Source organism: Saccopteryx bilineata, chromosome 2, assembly GCF_036850765.1.
Source record: "Saccopteryx bilineata isolate mSacBil1 chromosome 2, mSacBil1_pri_phased_curated, whole genome shotgun sequence".
Taxonomy (NCBI): Eukaryota; Metazoa; Chordata; class Mammalia; order Chiroptera; family Emballonuridae; genus Saccopteryx; species Saccopteryx bilineata.
The window spans coordinates 373425270-373444334 of record NC_089491.1 but is presented as its reverse complement, the minus strand read 5'-3'; the positions used below and the strand labels follow the sequence as shown (position 1 = coordinate 373444334).

At 53.5% G+C, this 19065-nt stretch overlaps 1 protein-coding gene across 1 annotated transcript; it reads right to left on the bottom strand.

Moving 5' to 3' along the window:
• Positions 1-7658: 7658 nt before the first annotated feature.
• LOC136326975 (keratin, type I cytoskeletal 13-like) lies at positions 7659-11853 on the bottom strand. Its single transcript, XM_066263655.1, has 8 exons — positions 11303-11853; positions 10178-10260; positions 9832-9988; positions 9489-9650; positions 9275-9400; positions 8965-9185; positions 8303-8328; positions 7659-8012 (listed from the first exon to the last, which is right to left on the bottom strand). Exons 1-8 carry the CDS (start codon positions 11777-11779, stop codon positions 7936-7938), a joined length of 1329 nt encoding a protein of 442 aa, XP_066119752.1. The 5' UTR covers positions 11780-11853; the 3' UTR covers positions 7659-7935.
• Positions 11854-19065: the final 7212 nt, after the last annotated feature.

Here is a 19065-nt window from a genome sequence, read left to right as displayed (position 1 = left end):
AAAGGCCTGAACCCAGAATTTAGGGACAGGGACCAAAGTTCAAATCCAGGCTCTGCTGATATCTGCTGAGCACATCACCCCTCACTGTCTTCATCGTGACAGTAGAGATCACCAGCCTGCCATGCCTACTTCACACAGATACGAGGAGGAGCAAAAGTCAGAAGTAAATGTGTTTTGAAAACCATCGGGTATGATGGAGATGTTAGTTAGGCTAAGAGAATAAACAGTTTTTGTTGGTTGTTTATGGCTGTGGCCAGCAAAGGATCATGGGAGTGAGCCTGCAAATGGGGCTGCTTTGGAGAGCAGTTTGCTTTGTGGACCCCAGTTCTTTAAAACGAGGTGAGTAGAATCAAGACCCCCAAGGCAGCCCGCTCTGACCCCCCAGTCCCTGAACTGGGTACGGAGATGGTCAATGCAGACTGTGGGCCGGGAAGGAATGAGCACAAACAAAGCCCTGCAGACAGGCGAGCGAGCCGGGAGGAGAGCCTAGGGATTCAGGAACGAACGTAGATGCAGTCTTCTGCTCACCACACGGGCTTTCCCAAGGCGTGGGCAACCTGCTCACTCCTCTCCCACGCAGACTGGGTTTGCAAGGCTGGCATTTATGGAGGCATTTATGTGCTTCTGGAGTTGTAATTTACCAACCTCTTAAAACACTTTATAAGCTTCTCTCTGAAATTACTCAGGAGGGTTGGCTATAGTGCACAACACCTCACCCAGGGCAGGGGACACCTCGACAGGACGGCCAGAGCAGCCTGGTGGGCGCCTCTTGGGAGGGAGAGCAGGGCAGCCGGCCTCCAGCTCCTCAGGCTGCCCACCCTCCCTGCTCTGCTGGCGGGGCCGCGGGTGGGCCTCTCAGGGGTCCTCAGCCTCAGCACTACTGACGGCACAGACTGTATGATCCTCTGTCATGGGGGCTTCCTGTGCACTGTAAACTGTTAGCAGCATCCCTGGACTCTATGACCAGGTGCCAGTCACAATCTCCTCCGCCAGTTGTGACAACCAAGAATGTCACTAGACATTGCCCAATATCCACTGGGGGGGGAGAGGGGGGCAAAACCATTCTCAGTTGAACCCATGGGACTACCAGGATAGGGGCTGGGGCTCTGATCAGACCTTTAATAAACACCCCTTTGTTTTCTAGGACAATTAGTGGTCCCTGTGGGACCCTCTCAGGCAAGTTCTCCACACACCCGTGCCTCAATTTACCTCATTTGTGACACAGCAGGCTTGTCCTGCAGACAGCCCTTACTGAGCCCCTGGCACGGCTCTTTTCTGTCTGTAGCCTCTGGCTGAAGTTGACGTTCTCACTTCTCTTCAACCCCTCCCCTGTGAAATCCAGGTCTGAAGCTGATCCCAGGTTTCTCTCGGGGCAGCGGAACACGGGGTCTGCTGCTCTGGCTGACCCCACTCTCAGCCTGGGCGTCAGGAGAGCCACGTGGGCCAGCGTCCATGCAGGTGTCTCCAGGGCTGAGGAGAGGCACCTGGAGCAGGTGACAAGCTGGCAGAGGAGGCCTTGCAGTCACCCTCAGTCCCCTGCCTTTCGCCATGCTGTAGACTTCAAGGCCACCTCTTGGAGGTGAGTGTGGAGGGAGCCTCCTGGGAAGATTTCTCTGTTCCCTTCTACCCAGAAGCCTGGATCGTCGTGGGATGGTGGGGGCCCACGTGGAACAAATGCTCTACCTGTATGAGAGGAGAGAACCTGCACTCAGAGCTGCTCATCTCCCAGGACAGCACAGGTGGCCGCCTACCCTCCCCCCTATGGTGACCAACCCTGGAGAAAACCCACCTGTTCAGTGTTTAGTAAATGGGGGCTGCCCACTCATCAGGTTTTATTTCAAAATAGGATCCTATTCTGAGACCATTCCTTCTAACATTATTCAAAAATACACTGGGCCTGACCAGGCGGTGGCGCAGTGGATAGAGCGTCGGACTGGGATGTGGAGGACCCAGGTTCTAGACCCTGAGGTCGCCAGCTTGAGCGTGGGCTCATCTGGTTTGAGCAAAAACCCACCAGCTTGAACCCAAGGTTGCTAGCTCGAGCAAGGGGTCACTCGGTCTGCTATAGCCCCACGGTCAAGGCACATATGAGAAAGCAATCAATGAACAACTAAGGTGTCACAGCGAAAAACTGATGATTGATGCTTCTCATCTCTCTCTTCGTTCCTGTCTGTCCCTATCTATCCCTCTCTCTGACTCTCTCTGTCCCTGTAGAAAAAAAAAAATACACTGGGCTAAGGGGTCAGGGAACCTGGACTCTGCCCCAAACTCCCTGTGTGAGCCCCGCCCACACTAGGCCCCAAAGTCCCATTCTGAACAGGAGGGACCTGGACAAGGTGCATTTGAGGCCATTACATCTCAGACATTATAGGATTTGAGGCCCAAGCATTTCCTGTGGAGATAACCAAGAGTCACTTGGATGTGTCTGTGACTCATTCACCATCTCCCACAGTCACCGTCCCTTCCCTGTCACTGACCCACAGAATAAAGAGGAAATATGAAGATTCCTTTCCATGACACCATGGGGTTTTCCTTTCTTTGCAAAGCGCCATGGACCTCAGGTCTCCCTTGGCCTCTAGGCCTGCACACCATGCAAGAGCAATGGTCTAGGATACCTCCTGACCATCCTTCGAAGGTTGAGGCAGCATTAACCACCTCCCATGACTGTTGCCCAGAAGGCCCCATTCGGATGTGCAGTGTCATCAGGATGTGAAGCGGGCATCCCAGCATGTCCAGGTTAAAACAACATCTCTGGCCTACTGAGCCAAGGACTTGGCTTCGCAGAAGGGGCTCAGAGAATGTCGAGCCAGACAGCAGGGGCCCTGGGCCGGGACTCAGCCAGACCTCAGTTCAAGCTATTCAATCCATCTGAACCTCAGTCTTCCCAAGGGGTGAATGGAGATCATAATACCACATTCATAGGATTGTGGGAACGATAGTGAAATGTTATTAAACAGGAACTCATTTCACAGATTTAAGAGATCAAAACTGTTCTTAGAGCCCGTGTAGTCCGAGCCCCGGTCAATACTAATTCCAGTCCACAAACCACTCGTCCTGGTTTCACAGGATGCTGACTCAGAGGCCTGACTCAGCTGTGCTGGGAAATACAGCTGCTCGCAGAGGTGGTGTCTGGCCCTGTAGAGCTAAAGGGAGCCCATCAGCCAGGGCTCCCTGACTGGCTCCTGAGGCTCCCGACCCTTATTCCAGAAGCTTCCCAAAGCCCCTCTCCCTTTGCGGGCACAGGTTCTGGTCTTAGGCCTCCCGAGCTGGCAGGCTGTTCTCTGCCCACGTGGCCCCAGCGTCACGGGCCGGGGGTGAGAGGAGATGTTCTGCAGGAACAGAAGACACCCTGGCTTTTCCCAGGCCCATAATGGAAGGCCACCAAGTTCAAAGTCAACCACTGAGTTGTGGCTTCTTCTTTGGTAGAAAGAAGCCTCCATCCTTAAATGAGCTTCTGTCTGAAAGCCAAGGTTCTCCATAGGCAAAGAGCCAAGAAATCCAGCCCAAGCCTCCTTCGGCCCAGCTCTCCTGCCAGCCCCTTCAGTGCAGAAAGCAGCAGGCACAGCCCCTCACGGTGTACCCAAAGCGGAAGTGAGGTCTCTGAGCAGGATCCCCTTTCCCAGCTTCTCTGGGCTGTGGCCGGAGTGTGCGAGCCACCAGCCACCACACCACAGTGTCCCAGAGACACCAGAGGAGGCAGACAGTGGACCATGGAGCAGCCAAGTCACCTACAACTGGGCACTAAGGGGACTGAGCTCATTCAAGAAGTCCATGGCTGCCTCTCCTGGTGTCCTGCTGGCTTAGGCTTCATCTTCCTGGTGGCATCCTGCTGCCTGTCCCACCCTTGATGTCCACACACACAGATCCTGCAGAATTTCCCACCATAACAAGCACCTAAGAAATACTGATCCCATGTCTCAACTCGTTTAGACCCTACCCAGCAGTCACCAGAAATGGGGTGGCTCACACTGAGCTCCTGTACACACACACACACACACACACACACACATACACACACACACACACACACCTGCTTTTCCCTTGTAATGAAAATTTTGTTCAAGTGACAAAGCACCTGAGATTCCTGGCCCCTCCCAGAAAAGCACGGTTGCTACATATTCTGTGACAAATAACCACATCAATATCTCATGCCAAAACTACTGCCCTCTGATGTTAGGTTCTAGTACAGACATGCAGAAACAAGCACACAAAGTTGAAGAAAGCATTATGGGAGGGGAACAAATTTTCAATTAAGACATTTAAGCTACCAATTTAATCTGTCCAGAGACCTGGAGAACGGTCTCGCTTCTTCTGTTTCAGTGGTGGAAAACTCGGGCCTATTTTCAGACCAACAAGGACAGGGTTGCCAGATTTAGCAAATAAAAATCCAGGCGTTGTTTGGGACATACTTATACTAGAAAATTATTCATCATCTATCTGCAATTCCGATTCCACTGGGTGTCCCGCATGCCACGGGCAGTCCTTGGGTGGGAAGCACCCCAGGCTGAAAGCCTGAGCCGAAAAGTTGCAGCTTTTTTCCCCCTCCTCCTCCTGTGGCCTGTGACCGTGACTGGCTGGTCTTGGGGACAGATATATCTGGCTTCCCTTGGAAAATCATGCCTTTTTGTCCTTTATGCATTATTCTCAGTGGCTGCATTTTTGCCTTCACAGGCCTGGCAAGTGGGATTCAGACGTACAGTACTGAGTTGTCCTCACTCTTGTCCTGGCCACCTCGGTGACCCTGATGGCAGCTGCCTTGAGCAGGGTGACTCAGACCTTCCTAGGCAAGATTTGGCAAGTCCCTCTCTGCTCCATTTCCCCCAGCCTGTGTCCCCAATCTCTGCTTACCCCCTGCTGTCTCCAGGCCTCAGCAAACTGAAGACAGTCTGGACATACAGCAGGTGATCAAAGAGGTCTTTGCGCCCTCCCTCTACAGAGCCCAGAGTCCCTGCTCAGGGGCCTCAGGATAACTGACGAGTTGGCCATGACCCTGAGCAGTAAAGCTCTAGGGTCCGCAGGGTTCCTGGGCATCCAACTTCCCACATGCCACTCTGTACATGGTCCTGAGTCCCCACTGGGCCTAGACCTTAACCTGATTAAGCCTCAAAACTCCCCTTGTACCAGGACAGAATTGCCTTGGACTCTAATCTCCCCCAAAATACAAAGGTATTTTTTCTCCCCAGTTTCTCTGCTCCAAACAGCTGTTGCCATGGGGGAGGCTGAGAGAGCCACCCTGACCCCACCTGCAGCCATACCTCTCCGGGTTTCTCACGCCAAGCTCTGCCTCCTGGCCTACAGGCCAGATCTTCCTGCACAGCTGCACTGGCTGGCAGCTACCATCCAGAGGAGCCGGGGCCTTCTGCTCAGAGCCACTCAGTCCCCAACTCCCCCCACCCAGCTTTTATGGAGAATTCCAGAGCTGTCACCACTCTCCCTGCTGTGCCTAGAGAACCTGTGGTTTGTGGGAGACGCACAGCCAGGCCCACTGGGAGAAAGAAGCTGGTACCTCAGTCTCCCTTGATTCAGGTGCCACTTAACTGAACCACAGAGCAAATTTCTCCATTTGATTGGGTTCCATCATCTACGTTTACAGAGGCTGGTGTGCAGTGGATCTCACAGCGTGTCTGCAAACCAGACTGTGGGCTCCAGGTTGTAATTAACCATGTTTTATACTGTGAACTCTACTTTCAACCTGGTCTGAGATCCCTGGATGAAAGAAGCCACAGAGTTATAATGGCCATCTATAAAAATGAGCCAGAAGAGTGAATGCCAGTTCTTGGCACCCAACAGCAGCATCCACCCACCCATCCACCTGATTCTTCCCAAACTCTGCAGCTCCCAGAGGAGCTGCTCAAAGGGAAGCCATCCACACACCCTGCCCCACTCCAGCCATCAAAGCCTCAGGGACATCATCCAACAGGGAGCCAAGCCTCCAGTAGCCCCATGATGTACTGACCCAGATAGGAAGGGACAAAGGCCCCTGTAGCTGACACAGGAAAGCAGGAACAGTGTCATTGGCTACAGCCTTCCTGTGATATCTTTCTTCTCTTCCCCGAGCTTCCTTGAGTATGGGGAGGGGAGGGACAGGAAGACCTGGACACCTTTATCTCATAATCTAGGTCCTATGTGGGCCCTCAAGGCTGTCAACCAAAACAGAGGGACAATAGGCATTCAAGGGGGTCTCGGGGATACAGCTCTGTCCTCAGCCATGCCCTGCTCGCCCCAGTGCCCATGTTGGGACCAGGCCAAGGTAGAACCAGGTCTAGAGCCCTATCCCTTCACTCTGTCCCAGCAGCTGACTTTAAAGGCATTGGCCTGCTTTCTGGAATGAGCCTGCCCCCTGCAGGACCCAGGCAGGACAAGCAACCCCACGGGGAGTGCAAAGTGCACTGGCGATCCCCCTGGGCGGAGCCTTGGGGAGAAGGAGGAGCATTTTGCCAGGATGAGAAGGAAGATGACAGAGCAGCCAGGAGTCACAGGCAGTACAGCAATTAGTCAAGTTTGTGCAGTACCTGCGTGCAGACATGCTTCGCTCTGGAGCTCTGAGGCACTAGACACCATGAGAATGTTCTGTGGTTGATGTCTTTGTCCCCTAAGCACTGGGGCTTAAGAGAGAATCCCATCTCTTCCCCCAGATTCCCAGAGCTGAATTCCCATAAGCTTGACTTTGACAAGGGGTCAGCCACAATCTTGGAAAGCACTTTGGGACATGGACAGCACCTCTCACGATGAGCAGGTGACTTTACCAGTCTGAGCCTCAGCCGTCAGATGTGTACAATGGACACAATGGTGTCAACTCATGGATTATTGTAAGATAAAATGAAACCAAGAATGGAAGGAGCTCTGTACAGAGTGAGCACTGGGCACATCATTACTTTCCCTTTTGTTCTCGTCTTAGAAGTTCTTGCATTAACATACAACATTAATGTTCTCATTTGCAAACAATCAGACAAGAGGAAAGGGAGAAGAGAGCCAGTGCCAGAGTCCAGGAGACCTGTCACCGTGTAAGGAATGAACTGAGCAAGAGGAGGCTACAAGTCTGAGCTGGGACATTCAGAGAGGTGGTGAGGGGGCGGGGACGGGGTAAAGGGGGAAGCAGGGAGGAGAGACAGTGCAGAGAGGTTACCCGCTGAGTTCTACAGTTGGTTCACTGAGTGGTTGGGAATAGCAGAACCCTGGGGCAGGCTGAGGCGGGGACCTCAGGTCTGGGTGGCCATCATCTCTGCAGGAAGCAGGGAGGCAGCAGGCTGGGGCAATTGTCCTGGTGCCCTTCTCCCTGAAGGAGCCCAGCACTGGCCCCTCGCATCCCGCCGCAGCACCTGCCGTACCCCTCATCCACATCTCCCCATTCACTGACTCAACTAGAATCCATTGGTACCTTATCACTGGACATAGGATGTTGAACTGGCTCACATGCCCCCCCCCCGCGCGCATGTCTTTGGTTCGCCCCAGTTAACCATGTCTACTGGGGCCATCTTCCGTGAACCACCTGTGCCCCCTGTGTCTGTCGTTGCTGCACCTGTGTGCTCCTGACATGCCCAGGTGCCTGTGTCTTTCCCCAGTGGGAGCTCCCCGGGCTGGATTTGTCAGCGTGACGGGCTCACCCACAGCCTCAAACTGGCAGGCTCCACCCACAGAAACCAGGCCAGAATCAAAAGTGCATTTGCAAAAAGGCAGGAAACTTTATTGAGTTATCTTTTCTTTTTAGCAGAGAAGCTGAGAAATCAAGCGGCCAGATTGGGAAGAAAAGGAAGCAGGGGAAAGAGCAGGGAGCGCCCGCCCTAGGGGATGTGGGGGCGTGGCTTGGGAGGATGGGGGCGGGGCCTGGGAGCAGAGAGGCTGGGCTCCCCGCAGGCCCTCCCTCTCTCCTGCAGGAATCATCAGCTGTCTCCTCCTCTAGGTGCTGAAGACAGAGGGAGGGGATGTCGGGCAGATTTAAGTCCGACGGGCATCTGAAGTGCGGCGAGCAGCGGGGGCAGCAGCCGTGGGGCTGCTTGTAGTAGTGGTGGTTCCTGGGAAACAGGAGGCAAGAGATGCTCAGGCTGGAGAAGTCTACTCACCTCCCTCCGTCCAGATGAGCCTCATTGGTCAGGTGAGGGATTAGTTCATGGAGACTCTGTATGACTGTCCCCAAAGCTAGCTCCCTCCAAAACAACCCAGTGGCTCTATGGAGCAGAGCCATCTATGTTGAACAGAAAACAGAGGAGCAAATAACCACTTGCACTGCAGCTCCCTCCCTATGCACCTCCCTCCCCAACCCCTGGGCAGTGCATGGAAACCTCTCCCACCCCTGTGTCCTTACCTCCTGATGAAGTGGGGCCAGTCATCCTGGAAGAGAGGGGGGAGGGGAGAGGCAGCCGTGAGCAGAAAGACAGCTGGGGACAGCTGCTCACTGTCCTCAGATGGAACAACTCAGACCATCATTTGGAGCCCCTGAGTTGGGCTTTTTAACTTAACTGTGCCCCAGGGGCAGCAGCATCAGATAACTGCCAAATCTATCTGTCTGTCTGTCTGTCTGTCTGTGGCTCAGCAGAAGATATCATTGGCCCCAAAATGCAGGACATTTGCCAGAAGTTTTGTCCTCCCTCTGGTCTACTCAGTCCCACCCCCACCCCAGCCTAAGCCCACAAGGATGGTCTGATCTTTACAAACAGTCTGAAGGCAGTTAAATCGCCATTTTAATAGCTTTGTTGGTCTGACCTGAATCCAAACTACTTTTCTAGTATGAGATATTACTTCATGGTCCCAAAGGTATTGACTCTGCAGCCTGCAGAGGAAATGCCCCCACAGTCTGGTGCAAGAGGACAGGGGAACTCTGGTCCTGGATCTTCGTCCAGGCTGTTGAAGCTAAGTCAGGTCCCCTCCCATCTAGGACAAAAGGACCTGATCTCTAAGACACTGCTTGCTCTGACAGCCAAGGGTCCTGCAGTCACTTTCCCAAGAGGGAGGCTGGTGAGGACCTACTTGGCATCCTGGCCCTCGAGCAGGCTGCGGTAGGTGGCGATCTCCTGCTCCAGCCGTGACTTGATGTCCATGAGCTGCCTGTACTCCAGGTTCTGCCGCTCGGTGTCGGCACGCACATCACTCAGCTGGGCTTCCATACTGCTGATCAGTTCCTGGATCTGTACCAACTGCGTGGCGAAGCGGCACTCCGTTTCTGCCACCGTGCTCTCCAGCCCGGCTTTCTGGTGAGGCAATAGAGAAGTTATAAGAGGAGCCAGACCTAGGGAAGGCCTGGGGGTGGTGGCCGCTGGACAGGGGGCAGCAGGGGTACCATGCTGAGCTGAGACTGCAGCTCGATCTCCAGGCCCTGGAGCGTCCGCCTGAGCTCCGTGATCTCCGTCTTGCTGGTCTGAATCATGGCAGTGTTGGAAGACACCTCCTTGTTCAGCTCTGCGCTCTGAAATTCAAACAGGAAGACGGTGATGGAGCAGCCTGGATGGCAGGCTTGACACCCCCTGACTCCACAGGGTAAGAGGACCGGGCACCTTGCTATTGAACCATTCCTCGGCGTCTCGGCGGTTCTTCTCAGCCATGGCCTCGTACTGCGCCCTCATCTCCGCCAGCACGCGGGTCAGGTCCACGCCTGGGGTGGCGTCCATCTCCACGTTGACCTGGCCGACCACCTGGTTGCCGAGCTCCTTCATCTCCTGTGGGGATGGGAAGGGAAGCGGTATGAAGCTCCTCGCCTTCCCTCTACCCGGTTCTGGATGCTCCTGAAGTGTCTGGAAAGCCCTTCCAGGTCCCACAGGGGAGGCCTGAGGCTGGCCATTGGACTCCCCTTTCTCACTGGGGGTGATGCAGCTGCAGCAGGCACATGCCCCCTCTCACCTCCTCGTGGTTCTTCTTCATGTAGGCCAGCTCCTCGTTCAGGCTCTCAATCTGCATCTCCAGGTCGGTCTTGGCCAGGGTCAGCTCGTCCAGCACCCGGCGCAGGCCGTTGATGTCGGCCTCCACGCTCTGGCGCAGGGCCAGCTCGTTCTCATACCTAAAGGATTTTTTTTTTAATTGAAAAAGCAATACCTAGGGGATATTAGACACTCCCCTTGCCTCTGCACTGAGCTCTGCTGCTTCTCCAAAACATTTACTCCTGGGAAGCTCCGATTTCAGTGTTCAGATGAGCCCTTGTCTAAAACAAGAGGCTGCTAGAAAAAGTGAATGAGAAAAACAAACTCACTTGAGCCTGAAGTCGTCCGCAGCCAGCCTGGCGTTGTCAATCTCCAGGATGACCCGGTTGTTCTCGATGGTGGCCGCCAGGATCTGCAAAACAGAACCAGTAACTGCTGGAGGTCCCAAGGGCTTGGGGAGGAGGGCTGAGAAAACGTGGGTGGGACTGGTTGTCACCAGACTTTTCCATGTCAGCGAGGCCTCGGTTCCTATTCTGTAAAGCGAGGGGCCAGCCGGACCCCTTCAGTTTGCGTCCATGCCCTGCGCTCTAGTCATGATGGGGAAGATCAGGAAGGACATTTCGAGGAACAACCCCACCAAGAACATCTTTGGATGGTCAGGTCTCCACAGCCTCAGACTAGCAACCTCTCCAGGCCACTGTCTTGAGGTCCCTCTCCCCCAGCCAGGAGGGAGTCAACCTGGTGCACGGTTCAGAGCTGCTCAGGAGCTGGTCTGCCAGCAGAGCACAGGGGAAAGCCAACAAATACACCATCCGTTTGAATGCCTCATCTAATCTTTTCTATTCCAAAGCACTTGAAATCCATTTCACATAGCTGAGACTTAGCCCAGGCAGGTGGATTTCTGTTCCAACAAGCTGGCATCACAGCATGATGGACAGGCTTGGAGGGAATCTCGGCTTAGCGCTACCTAAGCCTCTGCCTCCATCTCCCCCACCTGGTCGCAACCAATTGAGAAGAACAGTTTCAATGGGGCCCTTACAAAATGGACTAGTATTCCTAGACCAGTTGAATGAACTTGCGTCCCTTTTCTCTACCGATGGTAGTCTTTCTTGGTGGCTTTTGAAACTGTCATGGTTTCCATAAATAACTCCGTGAGTTAGAACTATAGAGATTGAGTCACTGCTAACATAACTGTTCGGAAACGAATAAAGATGTTTACATAAGTACTAACAACAGTAAAACGAAGAATGGGAGAAAACTCATGTGGGGAGTCATGGCATGAGAAAGCCCATCAGGAGTAGAGATGCTTGGTAGTAAAAGGCTAGAATTTTCCCCTGCAGGAAGGGTGAGAATTCCATCCACACTGCATCTTCTGGTCCTCTGGATACTGCATTTCCTGGCCTTTTCAGCTCTGTCCTGCACAGAGGAACCCTCCTTGCCATTCAAGGGCTCACCTTGTCCCGCAGGTCCTCGATGGTCTTATAGTACTGGCTGTAGTCACGCTCCGGGCTGACCGGGGTCTGCTTCTGGTGCCAGTCCCGGATCTTCACCTCCAGGTCGGCGTTGGCCTCCTCCAGGGCACGCACTTTCTCCAGGTAGGAGGCCAGGCGGTCGTTGAGGTTCTGCATGGTGATCTTCTCATTGCCAGTGAGGAGTCCGCCATCGCCACAACCGAAGTCACCAAAGCCACCACCAAAACCCCCGCCGAAGGCACCTCCGAAGCCAGACCCAAAGCCACCACCAGCACCTCCACCGAAGCCGCAGCTCATGCCGCCAGCACCTCCACCGAAGCCGCAGCTCATGCCGCCGCCATAGCTCCCAGCTGATCCCCCAGAGACAAATCGGTTGGAGCAGGTGGAGATACTGCGGCCTCCTCCCATCCCGAAACCACCTCCATAGCTGGCGGAGGAGCTCTGCAGGCGACAGGTCATGATGAGAGCAAGATGGAGAGCAGGTGCAGGCAGGAGCTTAGCTTGGCTTGGCCTGGATGGAGGACTGTGGCTCTTCCCGCAGTGAATGCCTTTTATACACACTCCACAGGGGTTGGACAGTCGCCTGTCTCCCCTCCTCCCTTCCCCACCCTCTGACTGGTGTCAGCTGTGCGTGTTTGTTTCCCACAAGCCCAGTTACCTCTGCCCTTCAGGGTGGGTTGTGCCTTGAGGGGGGAGACTTTTTTTTTTTAAATCCTTAACAAAAGGGATGATTCAGAGGGAACGGTGTTCTGCTTGAGATTGCCATTTGACAACTGAATTCTGTTTCACCTCTCCACTTAAGGAACTCACTCCGGAGGCTCTCGGCCCCACCCGGTATTGGAATGGGGACCAAGCTGCAAAGACTTTGCAGGGAGCCTCTGTGAAGGGAGAGGTGGCTTCACAGTGGCCCTGTACTTTGCGAGGTCACAGCGGCCCTCAGCCTCCCTTCTTCCTATTTCTAAAACTTCCGACCAGAATGTTTTGCATCTTTCTTAGCATTACCTCTACCTCTACCCCAGTGCTTCCAGCAACTCTGATGACAAATTTTGCTTGGTCCTGCAGAATCAATGACCTTAAAAGTAAGCTAAGAAGAAAATGGCCCCAAGACCATCAGATAAAGTCACGGTATCAGAGATCTTAAGAACCATCCAACGCAGCTGGGGAAACTGAGGCACAGAAAGAGAAAGCAACCTTATACCTTATAATAGATCATACCCTCAAGTCTTTCACCACATGCAGGCACTGGGCTATGAACTTTATCCTAGTGACTCTAAAGAAGTTTAATAATTGCCTGGCCAGGCCGTGGTGCAGTGGATAGAGCATCAGATTGGGATGCGGAGGACCCAAGTACGAGACCCCGAGGTCGCCAGCTTGAGCGTGGGCTCATCTGGTTTGAGCAAAGCTCACCAGCTTGGACCCAAGGTTTCTGGCTCGAGCAAGGCATTACTTGGTCTGCTGAAGGCCCACGGTCAAGGCACATATGAGAAAGCAATCAATGAACAACTAAGGTGTCGCAATGAGAAACTGATGATTGATGCTTCTTATCTCTCTCTGTTCCTGTCTGTCTGTCCCTATCTATCCCTCTCTCTGACTCTCTCTCTGTCTCCGTAAAAAAAAAAAAAAAAAAAAAAAAGTTTAATCTTTGCAACAACTAGTGAGATGGGTCCTACTGTTATCCTCATTTTACACAGGAGGAAACTGAGCTCAAAGGTGGAGCCAGGACTGAAACCCAAGTCTGGTTCTGTCTGACATTAACGCTCATTTCTTAGGCATAGTTTTCATATAATAAATGTGCAAATCATGTGTCTAATTTAAAGCATTTTTACTTAAGTATGAAGTTTTAAGGATGTGTCCACCTCGATGACCGCCACCCAAAACCTTCCAGCACTCCATAAGCTCCTGTGCCTTCTCCCACACCCCACACCCCTAAGACAACCACATTCCAGTTTCTGTCACCGTAGATCAAGCCAGAGGTTCTCAGTCTCGGGGCTATTTTACTCCCCAGGGGACATTGGACAATGTCTAGAAACATGGTTGTCACTACAGGGGGCTGCTCCTGGTATCTGGAGGACAGAAGCGAGGATTGCTGTTAAACATCCTACGTGCACAGAACAACCCCACAATAAAGAATTCCCTCGCCCGAAGGGTCAATAGTATCGCGGTTGAGAAGCCCTGGACCAGCCTGACCCGCGTGTGTCAGGCCGCCATTGCACCAGCTGCCTCCGACGCGCAGCCCGGAAAGAAGGCCTTGCAGTACCGCAGGACACCTGTCTCAGCTTGTGAGTATTTGACTGTGAGGCCACATTAGAGGATGTGATCCAGGGCCTGGGGCCAGGGTCTCTCCTGAAAAGTGGATGCAACTCAGTCACTGCTTAGTAACCCAGCCAGAGGTTTCCTCACCGCTCAGGCTGGAAGAAAAGGACCTTGAGGTGACCACTCAGAGCCTAGGATAGAAGGAGAAGGTTCCAGGTCTGAGAATGGAGGACCCTGGACTTGGGGCCAGCGTTGTTGTGAATGACTGCTTGGGAGCAGTCTTCCGGCCCATACCAGCCAGAGGGAGGGTCTGGATGGGACCGGGCCAGAAGATGGCGTAGGGTGGCACAGGCTGGAGGTTATTCTAGAAACCCCTGGCTGATTCAGCAAGCAAGACCAGAAAGGAGGGATCTGAGTCAGGGCTCTCTTGCCCTTTGTTTTCTGCAGGGAGAGAATCCAGCCTGTGTTTTACCCAACAGGTTATCAGCACCAGGGAGAGAGGCAGGGAGCGCCATGGGCACTCAGAGACCTCTGAGAGCCCAGGGATTTGGGCTGCCCCTGAGCTGCCCCCGCCCTGCTGCCCCAACCTGATGGCTCAGCTCTCCCTCTGAAAAGGTTTGATTCAGCCCGAAGCAGGAGCTCTGGCTCTCTCAGTAAAGGATCAAAACTGACAAAAAGGTGATTAATGGAACCTGCCAGGCCTGGAGTGACGATCCTCCCGGGGCTGCCGAGCAGGTTCTGGCCAACGCCCCTCAGAGGAACAATGCCACAGATCCTGCAAAGCCCCACAGTGCAAACACGGGGTGGTCATGACATGCCTCCCTTCACGGGGTCAAGGCACGGCCCCTCCTCTCCCCACCCCGGAGGGACTTGTGCTGCTTTGACACAGGAATGCCGTCCTCTGACCCATGGTGAACCCCAGGGCCCACAGCATTTGGGGACACATGACAGGCTTTCCTGGGGGAAACTGGGCAGAGTCCCACCCTGGCGACCCAGTTTCCCCTCTCCTGGTTCTGGTTCTAATTGGGCAGGACTGGGCTGAGGTACTGCTCGCGTGTCTTGAGCTTTCTATTTTGCTTTCTGGTGAAATCACACCAAATTCAGTCCCCTCCCCAGTAAGTTTCAGGGAGGGAGAAGGAATGAGGTATTCGTGAGCGCCCCTACAAATGAGGCTGCGCTCAGCACATTGTCTTTGAGTCCATACAGCAACCAGAGAAGTGTTTACCGGCCCCATTTTATAGATGAGGTCCTAGGAGAACAAGCCACTAGACCAAGGTCACCATGAAGTCAAGATTTAAACTTGGCCTCTGTCTGGCTCTACCCCACCTGATGTCTTAGAGACTTCCTGTGAACTCCATGTATGATCGCTGCGTGTTCCGTTCTATATGTGTTAAAAGATAATAAATTAACGCTAACATTTCTTGAACACTCTATCTGCATGACTTCATTTGGTCTTCAACACAACATGACTACTTTAATCATACCCTTTTTTTCAGATGAGGGAAACTGAGGCCCAGAGAAGTTAAATACATTGCCCGAACTTGATTGTGTCAGAGCCAAGATTTAAAGCTCTGTCTCCAGGGTCTGTGCCCTTAGCCTCTAGCTGGTAAATCCCTTTCAGGCCAGTGTTAATGCCATCCTATCCAAACAGGGGTGTCTTCTGTTGACTTCTCCAGTCCCAGGCCCCCATCACCCGGGGTCTGGCTGATAGATGGTCCTGCTTCTCACAGTGACAAAGACTGTGCAGCCAATGGCCTAATGGGTCAGCCTGTCTGATGTCCGTCTCTGGCGTGAGTTCCAAAGCTCAGAGCTAATGAGAATACTCACAGTGCAGAATGTCAGAGACAAATTGTCGTAGAACTTTCCCATCCAGTCCCCTCATTTCACATGTGGGGAAACTGAGGCCCAGAATGCCAAGGCCCAGGGCAGTGGGGCACAAGAAGAAATGCCTGTATGTACAACTCAACTCATTATAGGCCTTACACTGGAAAGACTTCTTAAGTTTCCTCCATAATTTCCTTTCTGAGTCTCTGGTTCTCAAAGTTTGCCCGTGGTCACCAGATTGTTCATCTGCAGATCAGAGTCTTACACACTGTCCCCAAGCTCCAAATCCAGGGTTCCTTGCTTGGATCTCGGATCCTCCCTCCCTGGACCACAGGAGGCCTGGAGCCCAGGATGGCTGACCCACCTCCCAAAGAGCCTTGAGGTGCTCCCACAAGGGAGGGGCCTCTCCTGAAAGGCAGACCCTTCCAGGCACCAGACCAGGCCCTCTGGGCAACGCCCTGCCCCAGAAATGCCTGCTTGACCCAGCAATGCCCAGGAGCCTTCTGCAGACTAGCCTCGGTGCTCCAGACCCTTACTTCTCTGTAGTACCCGCCTTTCTAAAATCCTTTTTATGCCACCAGAGCTTCCCAGAAACCCAGCAAGATCAGCAAAAGCTTTAAATTAGGTGGGCTTGAGTTTCAACCTTACATCCGCCATCGACTAGCTGTGTGACCTTGGAAATGTTACTCAGCCTTCAGTGCCTGAGGGGCTGCAGCTGAAAAACAGGTATTAGATGAGTTTGTATTTGAGAAGCACGTGACATGGGGGCGCTGGCCGGGCCGGTGGAAGGCTGCTCTCACCACCCTTTTACAGATGAGGCGATGCCAAGCTCAGAGTTGTTAGGTGACCAGGCCGAAAATTCTCCTCGGCCTCCATCCTGTGCCATCACATTGCTTTGCCTCCCTCTCTGGTCCCTGCAGCCAGCATGGCACTCACAACAACCAGACAAGTGACAGTCAGTGGCATTCCTATTTTATTCCCCCACTCGGTCTTCCGTCCCCTGAGGACAAGGTCTTTGTCTAATAAACCTCCGCACACTGCTCCTGGCACAGGGAAGCTCTCCACGGAGGCCTGAGAAGCCGTCCCACGGGCACGCTGGCTGCCAGCTCTCAGTGAGGAGTGGCAAACTGAAGTGGCATCCAGTGGGGTCACCCCAGCTTCAGACCTCATGGAAAAAGCTGTCATCTCATTTCCCAGGTGCCACCAGCTGCCCACGGAGGGACAGGCAAGCACCAGGTGGGAGCACACCGAAAATGCTAGTAAACATCCAGCGTCACATCCAAGGCAGGAAAGCAAAGGAGAAGCGAGTGTGCACATTAGTGTGGCGTTTGTGCAGCGCCGCGCTGAGAACACAGCCATGCTCTGGGCGGACACGGCCCTGCTGTCGCAGATCTCGCTGCATGGACTCCCCGCTGAGCTCCGAGATCGACTCACAGAGACCTTGAGATCATCGTGTCGGGGAAACTGAGACCCAGAGAGGAACAAGGACCAGCCGAAGTCCTCAGGGAGAGAGTAGCGGGCACGTCCCATGCTTGCTCTAGGAAGCCCAGCCTGAGCCAAGGACACTCCCAGGGCCCTAATCCCGAGTCCCTAAACTGTCCTCTCTGTGGGGAAAAGGGAGGCTCAATGCCTGCTTCTCAGATTGGCTGGAATCCAAGCCCAACCCCAGCCCAGGGGCAGGCAGAAGGCGGGACATCTCTGCCACAGACTATTTAAGGGCTCAGCCTGGCATGAGCTAGCCCTGGGTGTGGGCATCTCACTCTAGGGTCAGGTAAGGGACAGGACTTGACAAGTTCAAGGACCTCTCTCACAGCTTCTTCTGGCATCCCAGGAGAGCAGGAACGGGTCCTCCAGGGAGAGAGAAACTGCTCCCCTCTCCCCTGGCTCAGGGTCCAGCCCTGAGACAAGGCCTGCAGAATGAGGGCCAAGCCTTGCCTTGCCTCTCTGTACCTTTTCAGGGGTTGTTATTCCTGCAAATTAAAGGCTGGAAACTGCTTTGCTGACTGCTTAGAAGGCTGAGGATTTTCTCAACAGGGGCCCTGAGGGGGTGAGGCAGGGGCAAGAGCCAGGCCATTGGGTCCGAGAGTCTCAGGAAGGAGCCTGGCTGCTCCCAGGATGTTGGAGACATGCACCTGGTGCTTTGGGCTTCAGCATAAGCTTAATCCACAGCATGAGAGACCAAGCTTAGATGCAAGGACAATCCTTCTGACCATATGGCTGTATGACACTTGAATGGCTGCCCACAAAGGTTAAGGAGTGGGTTTCAGATGAGAACATCCTGGTAAGAAAGGTATGTCCATCTTCTGTCACCCTCCTGACGTCAGGGGAGAGCAAGGGTCTGGAATCAGAGAGACAGGTCTTGGATTCAGTTTCGCTATTCCCCAGTTTATGACTTTATTCAAGTGTCTTAACTTCCCTGGGCCTCCATTTCCTCTTCTGAAATCTGACTCTGAAGGCAGAGCTGTTGGGAGAGTAAATGAGATGCCATCTATTGAATGCCCTGCCCAGAGCCTGGCACGGTGCAGAAACTCCATAAATTTCGTTTCCTCCCTCCAGCCCCAGGGAAACCTGGTCTCAAAGTGTGTACTCAGGAGACGCATTCTAGATTAAATCTCCACAGATGCACAGGCGTCAGCTTCTCTCCAACCAGGGCTGCTGGGCAAGGAGTTTCGCACAGCAAGACCCAAGGGGCCCCTCAGAGGGTTTGGTTCTCCCCCAAAGTGATCAGATTCTCAGGATAACAGAGGCACCCCAACCTGCTCTTTCCAGCAGGACTAGGAAACCAGTTCTCCCTCTCCCCACTCACCCAGCCCAGCCACCCAGAGTTCTCCACTTCCTCATTCCCTGCCCTCTTTCCAGGGCTGAGAATACCAGAGGAACCAGCCCCAGACCAGAGGCACCAAATCAGATGTGCATGGATGGCATTGCTCTGATAGGCCTGAGAGTGGAGACTGGGGTCAGGAGTGGGATTTGGACAGAGGAGGTCAATAGAGGCTGGTGTTGCTTTGGATTTAAGCTTAGGGAAATCAGGGAGGGCTTCCTGGAGCTGGTGTCTTTCTTCCTGGGCACTTTAAGTGCTTTCTGCAGAGGAGATGGTGGCTTCAGGGGAAATGAGGGCCAGCTTTGTAGGAGGGTAGAGATGGGAACTGGCTCTGCCACACTGGAGGTGACATGTGCCAGGCTGGGAAGAAGGGAGGTTCAAATAACACATGTGGCGAGGGCCGGAAGTGAGGAGGAAGATCCTGGCAATGAGCTGTGAAGGGCTGGGGCCTGAGGTCCCAGAAGAAGCCCTGGTCTGGGAGTCATACAAATGCGAGGCTCAGTCCCAGCCTGGCCCCTTACTAGTCATCCATGAGGCCACTGGGAGAGTCCTGCACCTCTCCACCTTCATCTCTAAGTTTCCTCATCTTTTTTTTTTATTATTATTGCCTTTTTATTTTTATTTTTATTTTTTTAGAGATAGAGAAAGACAGGAAGGGAGAGAGAGAAAAAGGAGAGACAGAAAAGCATTAACTCGTAATTGCTTCACTTTTGTTGTTCGTTGATTGCTTTTTGTACATGCAAAATGGCGAGGCGGATTGGGGGGTGGGGTGTTGAGGGGCTCTAGCCCAGCCAGTGACCCCTTGCTCAAGCCAGTGACCTTGGGCTTCAAGCCAGTGACCTTTGGG